Here is a 17,682-nt window from a genome sequence, read left to right as displayed (position 1 = left end):
TCCCGACGTCACCCTGCGTCATTTAGACTTTCAGTTCGGCAGGCACGCAGCCGATTCGGCTGCATGCCTGCCAAACTGTCAACAGCCTATTAAGACCATTAAAAAACTAATTAACCTGATTGCTGGACCTGCGCGTCCAACCTTAAGGCTGGCGAGCAGACGGGAGCAGAGGCGAGCCTTGGAAAAAGCACGAAACCTCATCCACGGGCGGGATGAGGTTTCATGAGGGTTTTTAAATTTGTATCAAATGTTTAGAAAAATGTTAAGGACATATCGCAACTCATGTGACAGCGTCACATGAGAGGACACGTCAGGGAAATTTTTTTATTACCTTTTGTTAACTTTTGAATCGGAGCCAATCTCCCTGAGCAGCACTTAGCCTCAGGGAGATCTGTGCATGCATGCGTGAAAGAGTGCGCTCCTGGCTCAGGGAATTCCTCCCCACCCTCCCCCCCCCCCCCTGCACAGGGATGCATAGCGCTTCCTGGCACACATCACGCTGGGCGGGCCTTAATTGGCCCACCCACGTAAAGTGGAGGCGCCCCACCCCAAGCGGGGGTGCCGATCAGAAAGCCGGCCACTGGCATCCATTCCCACAGTTCCCCCCCCACAACCGGGGGAAAATGTCAGTTTAGCCCCACAATCGAAAAATATTTTCCCTTTATGGTCTTTATAGATACCCATGTGCTTGATGGTTTTTAAGTTTACAAACATATGAATAATGACAGATAGGAAAAGACCTCTGGCCCATCTGGCCTGCCTAAAACTATTTATAATACTTGATACAACCCATCAAGCCTCCTTCAACAGCACCTTCCAAGCCTGCATTCTGTACCATCAAGGAGGACAAGGGTGGCAGATTCATGGGAATACCACCGCCTGAATGATTCCCTCCAAGTCACTCACCATCCTGACTTGGAACTATATCGCTGTTCCTTCACTGTCGCTGGGTCAAAATCCTGGAACTCCCTCCCTAACAGCCCTGTGGTGTACACCACATGGACTGCAAAGGTTCTGGAAGGCAATTCACCACCACCTTCTCAAGGGCAATTAGGAAGACAAACAGGTGCTGGCCTTGTCAGTGACATTCACATCCAATGAGCAAATAATAAAACCCCCCCCCCCCTTCCATCTGAAACAAGGTGGAATTAAGGGAGAGGTGGCAAAACAGGTTTAAAATAACAATAGTTTGGAAACAATTGCTCAACACAATTTATGTAATATGTGACAATCTTACAATTTGCCTCTTTAATCAAACCATTTTTGTACTTATTCAACCTCTCTCTGCATATGCTTGAACCTTTCTGCATACAAGATTGATGTTTTGGTCAAATTGGGCATCTTTGCCTGTAACCCAATTAAAACAAGCTTCTTTCATTGTGTGCGGACTTGAGAAAAAGGTAGAATTGGAATGGGAACAGTAAAGTTGAGCGATTTACGGTTACACGGTACAACCACATTTGCAGCAAATCAGATACAGAGCTATTTTGATGCACAAAGTATTAGTTTAAGTTTAAGATATCAATCTAACTGTGGGAAGTCTCCCATATCCAGTTTAAAAAATAACTTTTCATAGTAAGTGCAAAGTTCTATACACAATGTTATGCCATTAAAAAAAGCGTGACACACAGCAAGATGCAGGCGACTATATAGCATGGTGCTGGCAGCTGCCCATCAAACCATGCAGTGTAGTACTCAAGTGTAATGTCACTCCGAATGTGTATTGAATCATGGCACAGGATTGAAATACTGTGCACATTTTCAGAATTTAATACAATAACCCATCAATCAGGTTGACTTACAGTACACAGTGATTGTGATGCTGAATGAAGACTTGACAGCTTGGTGACATTTTACTTTACGTAGCTGCATCCATTAGGCAAAGACTGAAGTATGAGAAAGATAACGGTATGAACAATGGGAATGATTAATCTATACCTGATTCAATTCACTCCATATGATATCAAGAAATGGCTGAAGGCATTGGATACTGCAAAGACTATGGGCCCTGACAGTATTCCAGCAATAGCACTGAAGACTTCTGCTCCAGAATCATCCATGCCCCTAGCCAAGCTGTTCCAGTGTAGCTACAATACTAGCATCTACCCAGCAATGTGGAAAATTGCCCAGATATGTCCTGTCCACAAAAAGCAAGGCAAATCCAACCCAGCCAAGTACTGCCATCAGTCCACTTTCAATCATCAGCAGAGTGATGGAAGGGGTCATCAACAGTGCTATCAAGCAACACTTACTCAGCACTAATCTGCTCACAATTTGCATCTCCTCAGATACTGAAGCAGTCCGTGTCTATATGTAGCAAGACTGGGACAACATTCAGGCTTGGGCTATTAAGTGGCATGTAGCATTTGCACCATACAACTGCCAGGCAATGATCATCCCCAACAAGAGAGAATCTAACCATCTCCCCTTGACATTCAATGGCATTACCATTCCTGAATCCTCCTCTATCAACATCTTGGGGGTTACCATTGACCAGAAACTGAACTGGACTAGCCATATAAATACTGTGGCTACAAAAGCAGGTCAGAGGCTGAGTATTCTATGTTGAGTAACTCACATCCTTGTTGTAATGGTTTGTTCAGAAAGCCTCATGAAGACATTCGGAGGCTTGTAAGATTGAACAGTGTTTATTGTTAATACATAACTGCATCCATATCTACAAAGTATAGTCCAAACTAGAAGCTAACTTCATGCTCTTCTACTTGAGTCTCTCCTTACAAGTCTGCCTCCTGTCTATTGTCATGTGTCTCTCTACATCATACTGTGCGCGGTGCTGTTCTCCAGTGCCACATTAACTCTTGCTATGCCAAACGCCCTTATGCCACACCTCCCCCAAGTCTTTACCCAACAGTACAAACATACAGTACAAACTTTATTTACATGCTACCCCTTCGCCACCCCCCCTTACCACCCCACCCTGAAGTCTCTGGCTTTATAACTTCAGACAGTCTGGAGACTTGGCAACTCCTCCAGATCCCACTCTGGCCACACTTGGAAGAGCGGTAGGCTCAGTTGCTTTGGGTAAGCTTTGTTGGCTCGGAGTTAAAATCGTAGTATTCTGAGTTTCCAGTGTTTGGTTGTCTCCATCTGATTTATATATTGTGCTCCTTGGAGTTGCACTTTTCCTTATCAACAACCACTTGCTTTGTTCGAACACCTTAAGCTTGTCCCATTCCTCCTGGAGGGAGTGTTCGCTCCATTCCTTCAGAATATGAACACAGGTTTTCTTCTTCCGTGGGGTGTGCCATGATCTTCCTGGGAGTTGAAGGTGTATCTCCATTCCGTTTGAATGTTCCTTATCCATGAGCTCAACCTGCAGTTTGGCTTTCATTGCCACACTGCGTTCTTTCCTGCACCCTTGTACCTCACTGAGGTGTGCTCTGGTTTGTTGATGGTCTTTACACTCCTGCTCCAGCATGATCTTGCTGCCGTCAGTTTCTGCTGGGAATTGCCATTTCATTGCCCCGGTGTTCCCAGGTTGTGTGACACCAACCGTTTGAGCTTGAGGGTGGGGCTCATCGTTCTGTTGCTGGTCATTCTCACATGCGTCTTCCACTTAAACTATGCTGGCACTTATCTGATGGTTTGGCTGGCCTGACCAGGAGGAGCTTCTGCCACCTGCAAGGGAGTTGGGCAAAGCGGTTCTGCGATGAGTGAAGACTGGTGGACCTCTCAGGAACTTCCGTGTGGTTGATGACAGAGATTGTTTTGACATCTTCCACTGTTTAGAGGATGTTAAGCGCAACACAGGCACCCCTGTTTAAGAGAGAAATGGATTGGTTTCAGATTACATGCAAAATTTTGAATATTTGCTTGTCACCATACCAAGTGGTTCTGGGATACATACGAACATATGTATGTACGTATATACATACAAACATGCGAACTAGGAGCAGGAGTAAGTCACTCAGACTCTCGAGCCTGCTCCACCATTCAATAATATCATGGCCGATCTGCTTGTAACCCCCTGACTACCCCCGATAAACTTTCACCCCCTGGTCAACCAAGAATTTATTAAGCTCTGCCTTGAAAATATTCGAAGATTCTGCTTCCACTGCCTTTTGAGGAAGAGTTCCAAAGACTCACAACCTCCCTCTGACAGTAAAAAGTCTTCTCATCCCTGTCTTAAATTAGTGTCCCCTTATTTTTAAACCACATCCCCTAGTTTTATATTATCCAGCAAGAGGAAACATCCCCTCCACATCCGCTCTGTCAAGACCCCTCAGGATCTTAAAGGTTTCAAACAAGTCACCTATTTCTCTTCTCAATTCCAGTGGGCACAAGCCTAACCTGTCCAATCTTTCCCCATAAGACTACCTGCCCATTCCTGGTATTAGCCTAGTAAACCTTCTCTGAACTGCTTCCAATGCATTTATATTTTTCCTTAAATAAGGTGACGAATACTGTACATAATACTCCAGATGTGGTATCACCAGCGCCCTGTACAAATGAAGCATAGCCTCCTTACTTCTGTATTCAATTCTCCTCACAATAAACAACAACATTCTATCAGCTTTCCTAATTACTTGCTGTACCTGCATACTAACCTTTTGTGATTCATGCACGAGAACACCCAGATCCCTCTGCAACTCAGAGCTCTGCAAACTCTCACCATTTAGGTAATATACTTCTTTTTTATTCTTCCTGCCAAAATGGGCAATTACACATTTTCCCACATTATACTCCATTTGCCAGGTCTTTTCTCATTCACTTAAGTTACCTATGTCACCTTGCAGCCTCCTTACACCCTCCTTACAATTTACTTTCCTACCTATCTTTGTGTCATCAGTAAATTTAGCAACCTTACCATCTGTCTCTGCATCCAAGTCATTTACATAAATTGTAACAATTTGAGGCCCCAGCGCTAATCCCTGTGCACACCACTCATCATATCCTGCCAACCAGAAAAAGACCCACTTATGGCTACCCACTGGAATGAGGACATAAGGAACTTACAAGGAAATATAGACAGGTTGAGTGAGTGGACAAAAACTTGGCAGATGGAGTTTAATGTAGGAAAGCGTGAGATCATGCACTCTGATAGGAAGAATCAAAAGGCAGATAATTATTTAAATGGAGAGAGATTCGAAAAAGCGCAGCACAGAGGGATCTGAGTGTTCTTGTGCATGAAACACAAAATGATAGCATGCAGGTGCAGCAAGTAACTAAGAAGGCAAATGGAATTTTGGCCTGTGCTGCTAGGGAGTTGGAGATTAAAAATAGGGAAATTTTGTTACAACTGTATAGGGTGTTGGTATGGCCGCACCTGGAGTACAGTTTTGGTCCCCGTATTGGAGGCAGTTCAAAAGAGATTCACTAGGCTGATTCCTGGGATGAAGGGGTTGACTTATCAAGAACAGCTAAACAGGTCAGCTTTTATTCATTGGAGTTTGGAAGAATGAGGGGTGATCCTATTGAAACGTACAAGACTCTGTGGGGGCTTGACAGGGTAGATGTTGAGCAGATGTTTCCACTTGTGGGGGAATCCTGAACTAGGGGAAATAGTTACAGAATAAGGGGACGCTCATTTAAAACTGAGATGTGAAGGAATTTCTTCTCTCAGAGGGTAGTGAATGTCTGGAGTTCTCTACCTCAGAGAGCTGTGGAAGCTAGATCACTGGAAGTATTTAAAGAGGAAGGTAGATAGATTTTTAAAATATCAGGGAGTTGAGAGCTAAGAGGAGCTGGCACAAAAAGAGGAGTTGAGGCCTGGGGTGGATCAGGCATGATCTTATTGAATGGCGGAGCAGGCTTGAGGAGCCAAATGACCTACTCCTGCTCCTATTTCTCATCTTCTTATCTTCAAATTGATTTTGAAGGGTTGATTTATTATCCATGGTTAATTTTGAGCTCAGCGGAGCACAGCATTAAATGCTGTTTTACTTTTAAAGATGGTGCTGCAGTAAGAGTATTTTCAGTGCTTCTTCCCACGCTTGTCAGGTTTTGGGGATCACGGACCCAACCTCAAAGGGATTGATTTTTTTTTAGCGAATTTTCTAATCAAAGTTTTGGGCCTTGTAGGATGTTTTCGGAGTGTGTTAGGGATATTAAAAGATGATTTGCCGCTTTGCTGAGTTTTTAAACCTTTTCCTCAATGGAGCTCGGCCACCATGTGATATGGGCCAACACTGAACCCGGGCTGGCCACAGTGACCAACAAAATAGCCTGTACCCAACTGACCAACAGCCTGAAGAACTTTAAGGGCTAGGTCAGCCTTCGAACCGAATGTTTTGCTCACCTTTGCTAGGCCCTTTGACTCTGCAATCGATGGGGATTCACAACGGACGTCCATGTGCTCTGGTGGAGTCCTTCAGCTGCTCGGCGGACTTTTCCTCTGCCCTTCAACATCCACGCCTGCAATGGGGCTTCTTTTTAGGTGATCTCCAGCTGCATCTTTGGTTCAGGTGCACTTCAGTAAGGCCGGGAGGCTGTACCTTTAGCTTTTCAGATACCGGGTCCTTCACCAGCTTCTTCGGTTCTTCTTTCATACATTTGCTGCCCCCATGTTGTCCAGTAGGTCTCACAGAGGCTTGTAAGGCTGAACAGTAGTATTTATTCATAACACATAACTATATACATATGTATAAAGTACAGCCCAGACCAGGAGCGAACTTCATGCTCTTCTACTTGAGTCTCTCTATACAACTCTGTGTCCTGAAGCCAACTAATGGCCCAACAACCATTAAATGGCTGTGGGGCGAGCTGGCAAAGAAAAGGTGTGCTCACCCCTGACTTTTACGTGGCCCTGCCCAATAATATGTAGCCCTTAGAGTCATTATGCCACAAAAGGAAGCTGTTCAGCCCAATGAGTCCATGATGGCTCTCTTTAGAGCAATCCATTCAGTTCCATTTTCCATATTATCCTCATAGCTCTGCAAGGTTTCTTTTTCTCTCAAGGTCCCATCTAATTTCCTTTTGAAATCATCCATTGTCTCTGCTTCCATCACCCTAGCAGGCAGCGAGTTCCAGGTCATTACCTTTACTGTGTAAAAAAGCTCTCCCTCACATCTCTGGCTCAAAGCCTTCAGTCTGTGTCCCCTAGCCTTGTACCATCAGCTTTACCTTGTCTACCTGATCTAAACCTGTCTTAATTTTTGAAACCTCTATCACCTCTAAATTGAAGTTTAATCTCAAGCAAATAGTATTCATTTGCAATTAGCTTTTCATATCTCACCTCATAATTCTGGATCTAACTTGTTGGCAATTTAGTCACGATGGCTTTAATTAGAGAGTGAGATTCAAATCTTGCCCATTCGAAGGTGGCAGTTACATTTCAGCTGCAGAAATAAAAATCTAACATGATTGTGGGTTGTTTTTAATTCAGAGAATACAGGCGGCACAGAAATACACAATGTCTTCATTGACCTGAAGGTTATTTGATGTGCGCGCTGCCCAGTGAGTAATGTCTGTAGAGCTTGCATTAATTTCGGAGAAAAATGCACCAAATGGTCACTTAGGATTACTAAAGACATTTTCCCTGCTGTGCTGCAGCAGGAGGTCAGAAGTGAAGGTGCTATCAAATTATTAGTCAGACAAATGAGTGGAGACATTTCCTTTCTCGGATTAAAGAGCTAAAATTGGCCAAAGATACAGAGGTGACATGAGGGAAAAGAAATTTATGCAGTGAGTTGTTACGATCCGGAATGCTCTGCCTGAAAGGGTTCTTGGAACAGATTCAATAGTCACTTTCAAAAGCGAATTGGATAAATATTGGATGGGGGAAAATGTGCAGGGCTATGGGGAAGGAGCAAGGTAAGTGGAACGAAGAGCCAGCTCGGGCACAATGGGTCAAATAGCCTCCTTCTATGCTGCATCATTCTCTGATTCAATGATTCCTGTTACCAACATCTGCCCGTGAAAAGATGAACAGCTTGTTAACTCATCTTGTAATGGGAATGATTGAAAGGGAAGCAGTCAGCTCTGTAAATGTCTGGTTGTTGGAACTTTGTCAGGTGACTTGGCATGACTTCAGAGTAATAATCAAAAACTACGTGTGGAGGAATATTAAATGTTAGAATATTTCACTCTTCCTTTCAGACATGGTTAAAATCTTTTAGAGCTTTGGGTGTCCAAAAGACATTGCGCTCACTCCCTATAATCTTCTTTTTAACCTAATCAGCACTTGATTCAATTGGGAACTATCAATATTGGCGCAAGTAGGTTTTCTTTTCTTCTTTAAGCTTTTAGGTGAGGAGGAATATTGGGGAAAAAATTCCATTCCATTTCAACTACTTAATGTCAGCATTAAAAATAAAGATTTACATTTTTACAGTGCCTTTCATGACCTTGGGACATCCCAAAGTGCTTTATTGCCTATGACGTACTTTGAAAGTGTAGTCATTGTTCTAATGTAGGAAATGCAGCAGCCAATTTGTGCACAGCAAGCTCCCACAAACAACAAAGTGATTATGAGCAGATAATCTGTTTTTGATGTGGACACTGAGGGATAAATATTGACCCAGCACACAAGGGAGAACGCCCCTGCTCTTCTGCAAAATAATGATGTAGGATCTTTTATGTTCACCTGAGAAGGGCAGTTTAGCATCTCATCCAAAAGACGGCACCTTTGACCATGCAGCACTCCCTCAGTACTGCACGGTGCAACCGTTTAAATAAAGTGAGAGATTTTAGACTCAGAGCACCAGTCAAATTCCTTCTGCTGACAGCAGGCATAAACCTCAACCTCTAAGAACAAAGCCACTGCTCCAATGTGACATTTTTCCCATGCCAGCTGACCTGTGTGATTTTGCCAATTAATGCCAACTTAACACTCTGGACACATGTCCAGAAGGGGCTGGATTAAGACTAAGCAAGTACATTTGAGATAGGAACCCCTGAGAGATAGGACAGTTAATGTTTTGAGTCCGTATGACTCTTCTTCAGAGCTCCGAAGAAGAGCCATATGGACTCGAAATGTTAGCTCTGCTTCTCTCTGCACCGACGCTGTCAGACCTGCTGAGTTTTTCCAGCATCTTCTGTTTTTACTACAGGCAGGAAACTAAGTTGTCAATAGCACGTAACCTGTCTACGGAAGGATTTAGGTAGGTGGGCAAAAATTTGGCAGATGGAGTATAATGTGGGAAAATGTGAACTCGTCCACTTTGGCAGGAAGAATTGAAAAGCCGTGTGTTACTTGAACGGAGAGAGACTGCAGAACTCTGGCCTGAAGGTTTCTCGTGGCGGGTGGGCCCGGTGAGAGCGGACGGGCGCGGTCAGGGAGTCGACTGCCGCCCACGATCGGCTCCCCACGCTCTGACTTCACGAGGAGGGAGAGTGGGCCTGGCACTCAGTTCGCGCAGGCGCGGGAAAGAGCGCCTCAATCTCCCCGAGGCGTGGAGCTGCCTCAGGGGGGAATCGAAACGCTTTTTGAAAAAATTAATAAATCCAATAAAAAATTCAATGAAACATGTCCCCTCACGTGACTGTGTCACCCAAGGTGGGGCATATTTTTAATTTCAAAAGAAAGCTTTTATTTAATTTGCAATAACTTTAGGAAACCTCATCCCGCTCATGGATGAGGTTTCCTAAATAATGTAAAGGCCGCTTGGCCTTGTCGCCTGCCGCCGACCAGTAGGTTGGATGGGTGGCCTAAATTTCAAGTTAATTAGGCCCCTAATGGCCTTAACAGGCTTTTCAATTGTCGGCGGACGCGCAGCCGACTCTGGCACGCGCCCGCCGAACGAAATATCGCGCGAGTGCGCCTTGATGTCGGGACGCACGCCCGCACACCAAAGGTAAAATTCCAGGCCTCTATGTTACAGAGGGACCTGGATGTCCTGGTGCATGAGTCACAAAAAGCTAGTATGCAGTTACAGCAGGTGATTAGGAAGGCAACTGGAATTTTGGCATTTATTGCAAGGGAAACTGAATATAAAAATAATGTTACTGCTGTTGTACAGGGCCTTGGTGAGACCACATCTGGAGTACTGTGAACAGTTTTGGTCTCCTTGCTTAAGAATGGATATAATTGCAATCGACATAATTCAGAGAAGGTTCACTTGACTGATAACCTGGGGCAAAGGAATTATGTTATGAGGAAAGGTTGAGCAGGCTCGTTGGAGTTGAGAAGAATGAGAGGTGAGCTTATTGAAACATATAAGATCCTGAGGAGGCTTGACAGGGTGGTTGCTGGGAGGATATTTCCCCTTGTGGGAGAGACTAAAGCTAGGGGACTCAGTTTAAAAATAAGGGGTTTCCCATTTAAGGCTGAGAAAAGGAGAATATTTTTTTCTCTCAGAGAGCTGTTAGTATGGTAAATTCTTTTCCCCAGAGAGCATGGAGGTTGGGTTATTGAATATATTTAAGGCTGAGTTAGATAGATGTTTGCTGGACCAGGGAGTCAAGGGTTATGAGGGGCAGACAGGTGGAGTTGAAACACAATCAGATAAGTCCTGATCTTATCAAATGGTGGAATAGGCTTGAGGAGACAAACGGCCTACACATGCTCTTAGTTCTTGCATTCTAATGTCCCTAAGTGCTGAAGTCCCTAACTAGCAGAAATAATTTCTCTCTATCTACCCTATCTGTTCCGCTTCATCCCTTGAAAATTTTGAGGAAATCATCCCTTAACCTTCTAAATTCTGGGGAATGCAACCCGAGTTTGTGGAATCCCTCATTGTAATTTAACACTTGGAGTTGAGGTATCATTCTGGTAAATCTACACTGCACTCGCTCCAAGACCAATGTATCCTAGTGCCCAGAAGTGAACATTGCACTATCTGGCTCCCGACAACTATATTTTTTAACATTTTGTCTGTCCAACATCCATGTCCAGACCAGTATTTTATTCTTACATTCTTTTTTAGTCTCAACTAATGTTACAGTTGACAAATAACACCAGGGTTTCACAGCCCTTTACTTCATCGATTTTCCATTGCACAAAAAGCAGGCCAAATCCAACCTGCCTACTTTCGATCATCAGTAAAGTTTGGAAAGGGTCATCAACAGTGAAATCAACCGGCACTTGCTCACTGATGCTCAGTTTCAGTTCTGCCAGGGCCACTCAGCTCCTGATCTCATTAAAGCCTTGGTTCAAACATGGACAAAAGACCTGAACTCCCAAGGTGGGGTGCGAGTGACTGCCCTTCACATCAAGGCAGCATTTGACCAAGAGTGGCATCAAGGAGTCCTAGCAAAACTGGAGTCAATGGGAATCAGGGGGAAAACTCTCTGCTGGCTGGAGTCATACCTAGCACAAAGGAAGATGGTTGTTGAAGGTCAACCATCTCAGTTCTAGGATATCACTGCAAGAGTTCCTCAGGGTAGTGTCCTAGGGCCAACATCTTCAGCTGTTTCATCAATGACCTTCCTTCCATCATAAGGTCAGAAGTGGGGATGTTCACTGATGATTGCACAATGTTCACCATTCACGACTCCTCAGATACTGAAGCAGTCCATGTCCAAATGCAGCAAGACCTAGACAATATTCAGGTTTGGGCTGACAAGTGGCATGTAATGTTTGTGCCACACAAGTGCCAGGCAATGACATTCTTCAACAAGAGAGAATCTAACCACCATCCCTTGACATTCAATAGCATTACCATAGCTGAATCCCACACTATCAACATTCTGGAGGTTACTATTGATTATAAACTGAACTGGACTAGCCATATAAATACTGTGGCTACAAGAGCAGGTCAGTGGCTAGGAATCCTGTGCAAGTAACTCACCTCCTGACACAAAAACTGTCCACCATCTATAAGGCACAAGTCAGAAATGTGATGGAACATTGTCCACTTGCCTGGATGAGTGCAGCTCTAACAACACTCAACAAGCTTGACACCGTCCAGGACAAAGCATCCCGCTTGATTGGCAATGCATCCACAAACATTCACTCCCACCACCACTGACACACAGTAGCAGCAGTGTGTACCATCTACAAGATGCGCTGCAGGAACTCACCAAGGCCCTTTAGACAGCACGTGCTAAATTCACGACCACTACCATCTAGAAGGGCAAAGGCAGCAGACACATGGGAACACCACCACCTGGAAGTTCCCCTCCAAGTCACTCACCATCCTGACTTGGAAATATATCGCCGTTCCTTCACTGTTGCTGGGTCAGACTCCTGGAACTCCCTCCCTAACAGCACTGTGGGTGTACCAGCACCACATGGACTGCAATGGTTCAAGGAGGGAGCTCACCACCACCACCATCTGAAGGGCAAATAGGGATGGGCAATAAATGCTGGCCAGGCCTGTGCCACCTAGACCCATGAATGAATAAAAACAAATCCTCGATAAACCCTGAATTGAAGAATTAATATATGGCATTCAGTATCCATTTTATCTTTCAGATCACCGGTTATGGCTGGAGGCTTGTTTGCTGTCGATCAGCGATGGTTCTGGGAATTGGGCGGCTATGATCCAGGACTGGAGATCTGGGGAGGAGAACAGTACGAAATATCTTTCAAGGTAATTTGGCGAGGAGATTTCAGCCTTGTAGTGCATTTATATATAATTAAATTTGAAAGGTGCTTTATTTATTGTTGTTCTTTAAAAAAGCTATCTTTCTACCTATGATGTTTCCACATGCCTTTCATTACGCAAAAGGTCATCACTATCAAGATCCAGTGCAAGATTGCAGTCTCAACTGATTTTCTTCACAAGAACATTAGAAACGGGAGTTGGCCATTCAGCCCCTCGGGCCTGTTTCGCCATTTAATTGGACCATGTCTGATCAACATCTCAACTCCATTTACCCACCTCTGCTCCATAGTCCTTGCGACCCATACCCAACAATAATCTATCAAACTTGAAAGCACTTTTGGGGAAAGGCTATAAGGATTGTAAGGCTGGAAAGAGGTTTCAGAAGAATGTGAACACATGGTTGTGAGTTTTAAATTTGAGGCACTGTTGGACTAGAAGGCAATGTAGGTCAGCGACCATACAGCTGTTGGTTGATTTGGACTTATTGCAAGTTCAGATATGGGTAGCAGAGTTTTAGATCGATTGAGGTTTACAGCGTGGGAAGATGGGAGGTTACGCAGGAATGGTTGAGTCTGGAGGTAATAAAGTGTCTACATGTTTTTACTGTGCAGGCTACATCAGCTCTGTACCTGGCAGCTCTGTACCCCGTTTGGTAGCGGGACATTTAAAGGGGCAGAAGTCTGGTGCATGAGGAACCTGCCTTCTTCCCACCTCCACCCTGATTAAGTCTGCGGCAGGAAGGCCCGTGGACCGAGTTCCGGCCCCACTGCCAATCGAGGCCCATAAGCGGGCAATTAATGTCCAATTCTGGGCCTCGTCCTGCTGCTGCTAGTATTCACCCAGTGGCGGGTGGGGCAGTTGCCATGCCAGGAGCACAGAAGCACAAACAAACCCATGCAGGGCTGCTTGTGGTCTTCCAGAGGGGTCTCTCATTTAAAGACACCCAATGCCTGATCTAGAGACCCAATATCGGCAAGGATGGGTGGGGCTGCTGCGAGCAACCTTCCTGCCCTTGCTGCTGACCACGCATGCACCCACCACACAACCCCCACTCAGCAACACCCCTCCCACCATCCCCCTCCTGGTATCACTCACCTGTGGCCTGGGTTCATTGTAATCCTGGGGCTCGGCTGAGTGTCATACCAGCAGCAGTCACCACCTCCGTGGAGGTGCCGCCATTCGATAGAGTTGCCGGCAGCTAAATGGCCAATATCTCTTGGCCAGGGGACATCTTACCCCCGGACCCTTGATCCCAGGCGGGATCCACTGCTGTCCAGTTAACTCAATGAGTGGCATATGATGCAACAGGCCTTCTCGAGTGGGTGACATAGGGCTCTGGCCAGCTCTCTAGCCAGTGGTCAAGACCCCTGTCACCTACATTAGATCCGACTTTTTATTTGGAGATGGGAATAGCTCAGAACTTGGCCTCTGACTGGCTGAAAAGCTGATTGAAAGTTTTCTTTTAACTAATTGAGTATTAAAAGGCTAACGATTGGCAGAATGTGACCAGCTGTGACCATGGCAACTTCTGACACAACCTTAATGGCCAATAGTTGCAGGACTGATCAGCTCCGTGGCACTGTTTCCTTGCAATTATAATCACAGGGGCATTTGATTGTGGCACAGCAAAGGATCGGTCAAACCCTCACTGCAACTGCCAGCCTCTTCATGGAACTCATTACATAATACTTTAATTTAACAATTCTTTCATAAATTGTTTATTTTAAGTTAAAGTCAGTCATTTGGGGATTGGACAAGGAGGTCAGTGGGGCCAAGCAGGATTTTGAGTCCTCAGGACATGGCTGCAGGAGTTCCTCAGGGTAGTGTCCTCGGCCCAACCATCTTCAGCTGCTACATCAACGACCTTCCCTCCATCATAAGGTCACACGTGGGGGTGTTCGTTGATGGTTCCACAATGGTCAGCACCATTTGCCACTCTTCAGATACTAAAACACTCCCTGTCCAAATGCAGCAAGACCCGGACGACATTCAGGCTTGGGCTGATAAGTGGCAAGTGACATTCGCGCCACAGAGGAGCCAAGAAATGACTGTCTCCCGCAAAAGAAAACCTAACCATCTCCCTTTGACATTCAACAGCATTACAATCACTGAAACTCCCACCATCAACATCCTGGAGGTTATTATTGACCAGAACTTAACTGGACCAGCCCATAAATAATGTGGCTACATGTGCAAGAATTCTGTGGTGAGAATTCCGACTTCCCAAAGCCTGTCCACCACAAGTCCCAAATCAGGAGTGTGATGGGATACTCTCCACTTGCCTGGATGAGTGTAGCTCCAACAATACTCGAAGCTCAACACCATCCAGGACAACGCAGGTTACTTCATCGGCACTCCATCCACTACCTTAAACATGTACTCCACCGCCAATGCACAGTAACTGCACTGTGTACCATCTACAAGATGCACTACAGCAACTCATCAAAGGCATTTTAACAACTCATTCCAAACCCACGACATCTGCCACATAAGGGCAGGAGATAGATGGGAGCACCACCACCTTCAAGTTTCCCTCCAAGCCACATACCATCCTGACTTGGAAATATATCGCCGTTCCTTCACTGTCGCTGGGTTAAAACAGCACTGTGGGTATTAGCACACTACATGGACTGCATTGATTCAAGAAGGCAGCTCACCACTATCTGCTCAAGGGTAATTGGGAATGGCAACAAATTTTGGCCTTGTCAATAATGCTCACATCCCAAGAAGTAATAAAAAAAATTAAGTCTACAGGTCACAATGATCACAGAATCACAGAATTTTAACAGCACAGAAGAGGGCCACTCGAACCCATCATGTCTGCACCAGCTCTCTAACTGAGCATTATGACCTAGTGCCATTGCCCTGCCTTTTCCCCACACCCCTGCACATTGTTTCTATTCAAATAATCATCTGATACCCTCTTGAATGCCTCGATTGAACCTGCCTTCACCGCACTTCCAGGCAGTGCATTCCAGACCCGAACCACTCGTTGTGTGAAAAAGGTTTTTCTCACACTACATTTGCTTCATTTGCAAATCACTTTAAATCTGTGCCTCCTCGTTCTTGATCCTTTTACAAGCGGGAACAACTTCTCCCTATCTACTCTGTCCAGCCCCCTCATGATTTTGAACATCTCTATCAAATCTCCCCTTAGCCTTCTTCTCTCCAAGGAGAGCAGTCCCAACCTCTCCAATCTATCCTCATAGCTGAAGTTTCTCATCCCTGGAACCATTCTTGTAAACAAGAATGCAGGCGATAAAATTCCCCATATCTCAGCAGCAGGAGTACAATTCGTCAAATGTTTTTTTTTCCAATAAGGCACAATTTAGAGTCTCGCTCCACAGCCTCCACTTGTTAATGCAAAGGACTGATACACAGCTGTGCACATACTGCTTTGTTTCCAAGTGAAGAAGTGGGAGCCTGTTGAATGTGGAATATATCAGGTGTAGTCAAACAGCTATTTATTGTGCCTGTCAAAAGCCCGCCATCATCCGAGACTTCATTACCCTATTTTCCTGTAATCTGTCATTTTCTGGGCTGTAATTGAAATGCAGGCCTCACCTTCTTGCCTAGTGTCTGAGGGGAACCATGGTAACGGCATACAGAGTTCAGATGCTAAATTGACTCAGTGTATTTTGCTCAGGGAACAGATTCATCGGGAGACTCTCATGTCACCCAGGCTTCCATCTTAGTCATCTCCTGTCGCTCGTCTCATTAAAGATACTGACCTCAGGGCTCTGTCGTGCTTATTAATATAAAGGGAGGTAATGGGTAAGCAGTTCTTTCAACTCTGAAACTAGTTTTAGCCCATTACTGACAGGATTTGTGACAGAGGATGAAGGTCGGTGTGACATTGACAGTGACTGTAATTGTGTTTGATGGGAATCTGGCAGAGTCTGAGGCAGAAAGTTTGGCTGTAAGAACCATGTTGAGAACTAGTGCAAGGCATAACTTTAGGGAGGCAATCAGGGCACATCAGCCACGTCACTGGGTATTTACTTCTGATCATGTTCAGTGTTTTTTTTTTTAATAACATTCTCTCTTAAGACATACAAATGGAATATAATGAGTAGGGAGAGAAGCACAAGCTATAGTCACTGAGTTTCTTATCTCAGTACAGTGGTCGATGGGAGACAGCTCGACTAGAATTCAGTTCCCTGACCACAGGGAGGGAGCTTGTTCCATGTGTCTCTTGGGTCAGGGTGGCATTAGCCTGGGAGTAAATTGCCTGTCTTCCTATCGTTGCAGCTCACCTCAGTCCCGGGGGGGTGGGGGGGTGGGGTGGTTGGGGGGGGGTGGGGGGGGGGGGGGCGGGTGGTGAGGTGCGGTGGGGAGGAGGCTGCTGGAGAGTGGGGTGGATATGGGGGGGTAATGGGTTGGGACAAGCAACCAGAAGGAAGAGAAAGAGGTGAAAATTCTAAAAGCAAATGCTCCAATTAAGCTAGCGTCCGTGCTGTCGCCCCCATGGGATAGTAGCGAACAAGTGCCAGCATGGACGCAATGGGCTGAATAGCCTCCTGTGTCATTATTACTCTATATCGCTACTTGCTGAGCTCAGTACAGCCAACATTGTCAATATTCGCAAATTCATTTAAGATTTCTTGATTTTTCATGTTACCATAATGCACATAACCTGCTGGTGTCGAATAGGGAGGGAGAGAGAATTTTTCTATGACTGGTGCACTTGAAAATAATAGCGAAAGATTAACCAAATGTTAATAAAACTGCAGGTGTTGAATGTGCTGCATATCTGACCTGTGGCTGTCACTCACCTGTGGAGCCAATTATCACATCCCATGTGAACTGTACTGATCTGCATTTTCATTTCCCTGAACATAGTTCAGTATGATTTAGCACTACCTCGAAAGGTTGAGCTGGATTGATAAGAAATATTCTGATTAGTTAAAATAGCGTTTTCCATCAATTTTATTACCACTTACATTGCAATACGCTCACGCATATTCACCATTGTCCATCAGGTGCCTCTACGAGCAGTGGTGGCAGTGACAACTTGCGGGGCTAGTTGGAATAAAGCGTTGAATGCAATTCTTTCGCCCTTTCAAAACCTTTTCACACCTACGTTCGCATCAAAATTTGTACATTTAATCGTCACCCGCTGTGCTCACTAACCTACATTAGATCTCAATTTTAAAATTCTTATCCTTGTTTTCAAACCCCTCCATGACTTCACCCCTACCTATCTCTGCAACCTCCTCCATTCCTGACACCC

At 45.1% G+C, this 17,682-nt stretch overlaps 1 protein-coding gene across 2 annotated transcripts in view; it reads left to right on the top strand.

Moving 5' to 3' along the window:
- Positions 1-17,682, top strand: part of galntl6 (polypeptide N-acetylgalactosaminyltransferase like 6) — a 1,468,073-nt gene that overhangs the window by 1,264,302 nt on the left and 186,089 nt on the right. For both annotated transcript variants that reach the window (XM_041186365.1, XM_041186364.1), the window contains one exon: positions 12,317-12,434. In XM_041186365.1, coding sequence (XP_041042299.1) covers positions 12,317-12,434 — 118 coding nt within the window. The remainder of the gene's footprint in view (positions 1-12,316; positions 12,435-17,682) is intronic.

The sequence above is a fragment of the Carcharodon carcharias genome, chromosome 4 (genome assembly GCF_017639515.1).
Source record: "Carcharodon carcharias isolate sCarCar2 chromosome 4, sCarCar2.pri, whole genome shotgun sequence".
NCBI lineage: Eukaryota > Metazoa > Chordata > Chondrichthyes > Lamniformes > Lamnidae > Carcharodon > Carcharodon carcharias.
The sequence above is the reverse complement of the archived record's forward strand: the minus strand, read 5'-3'. Positions and strand labels throughout refer to the sequence as shown.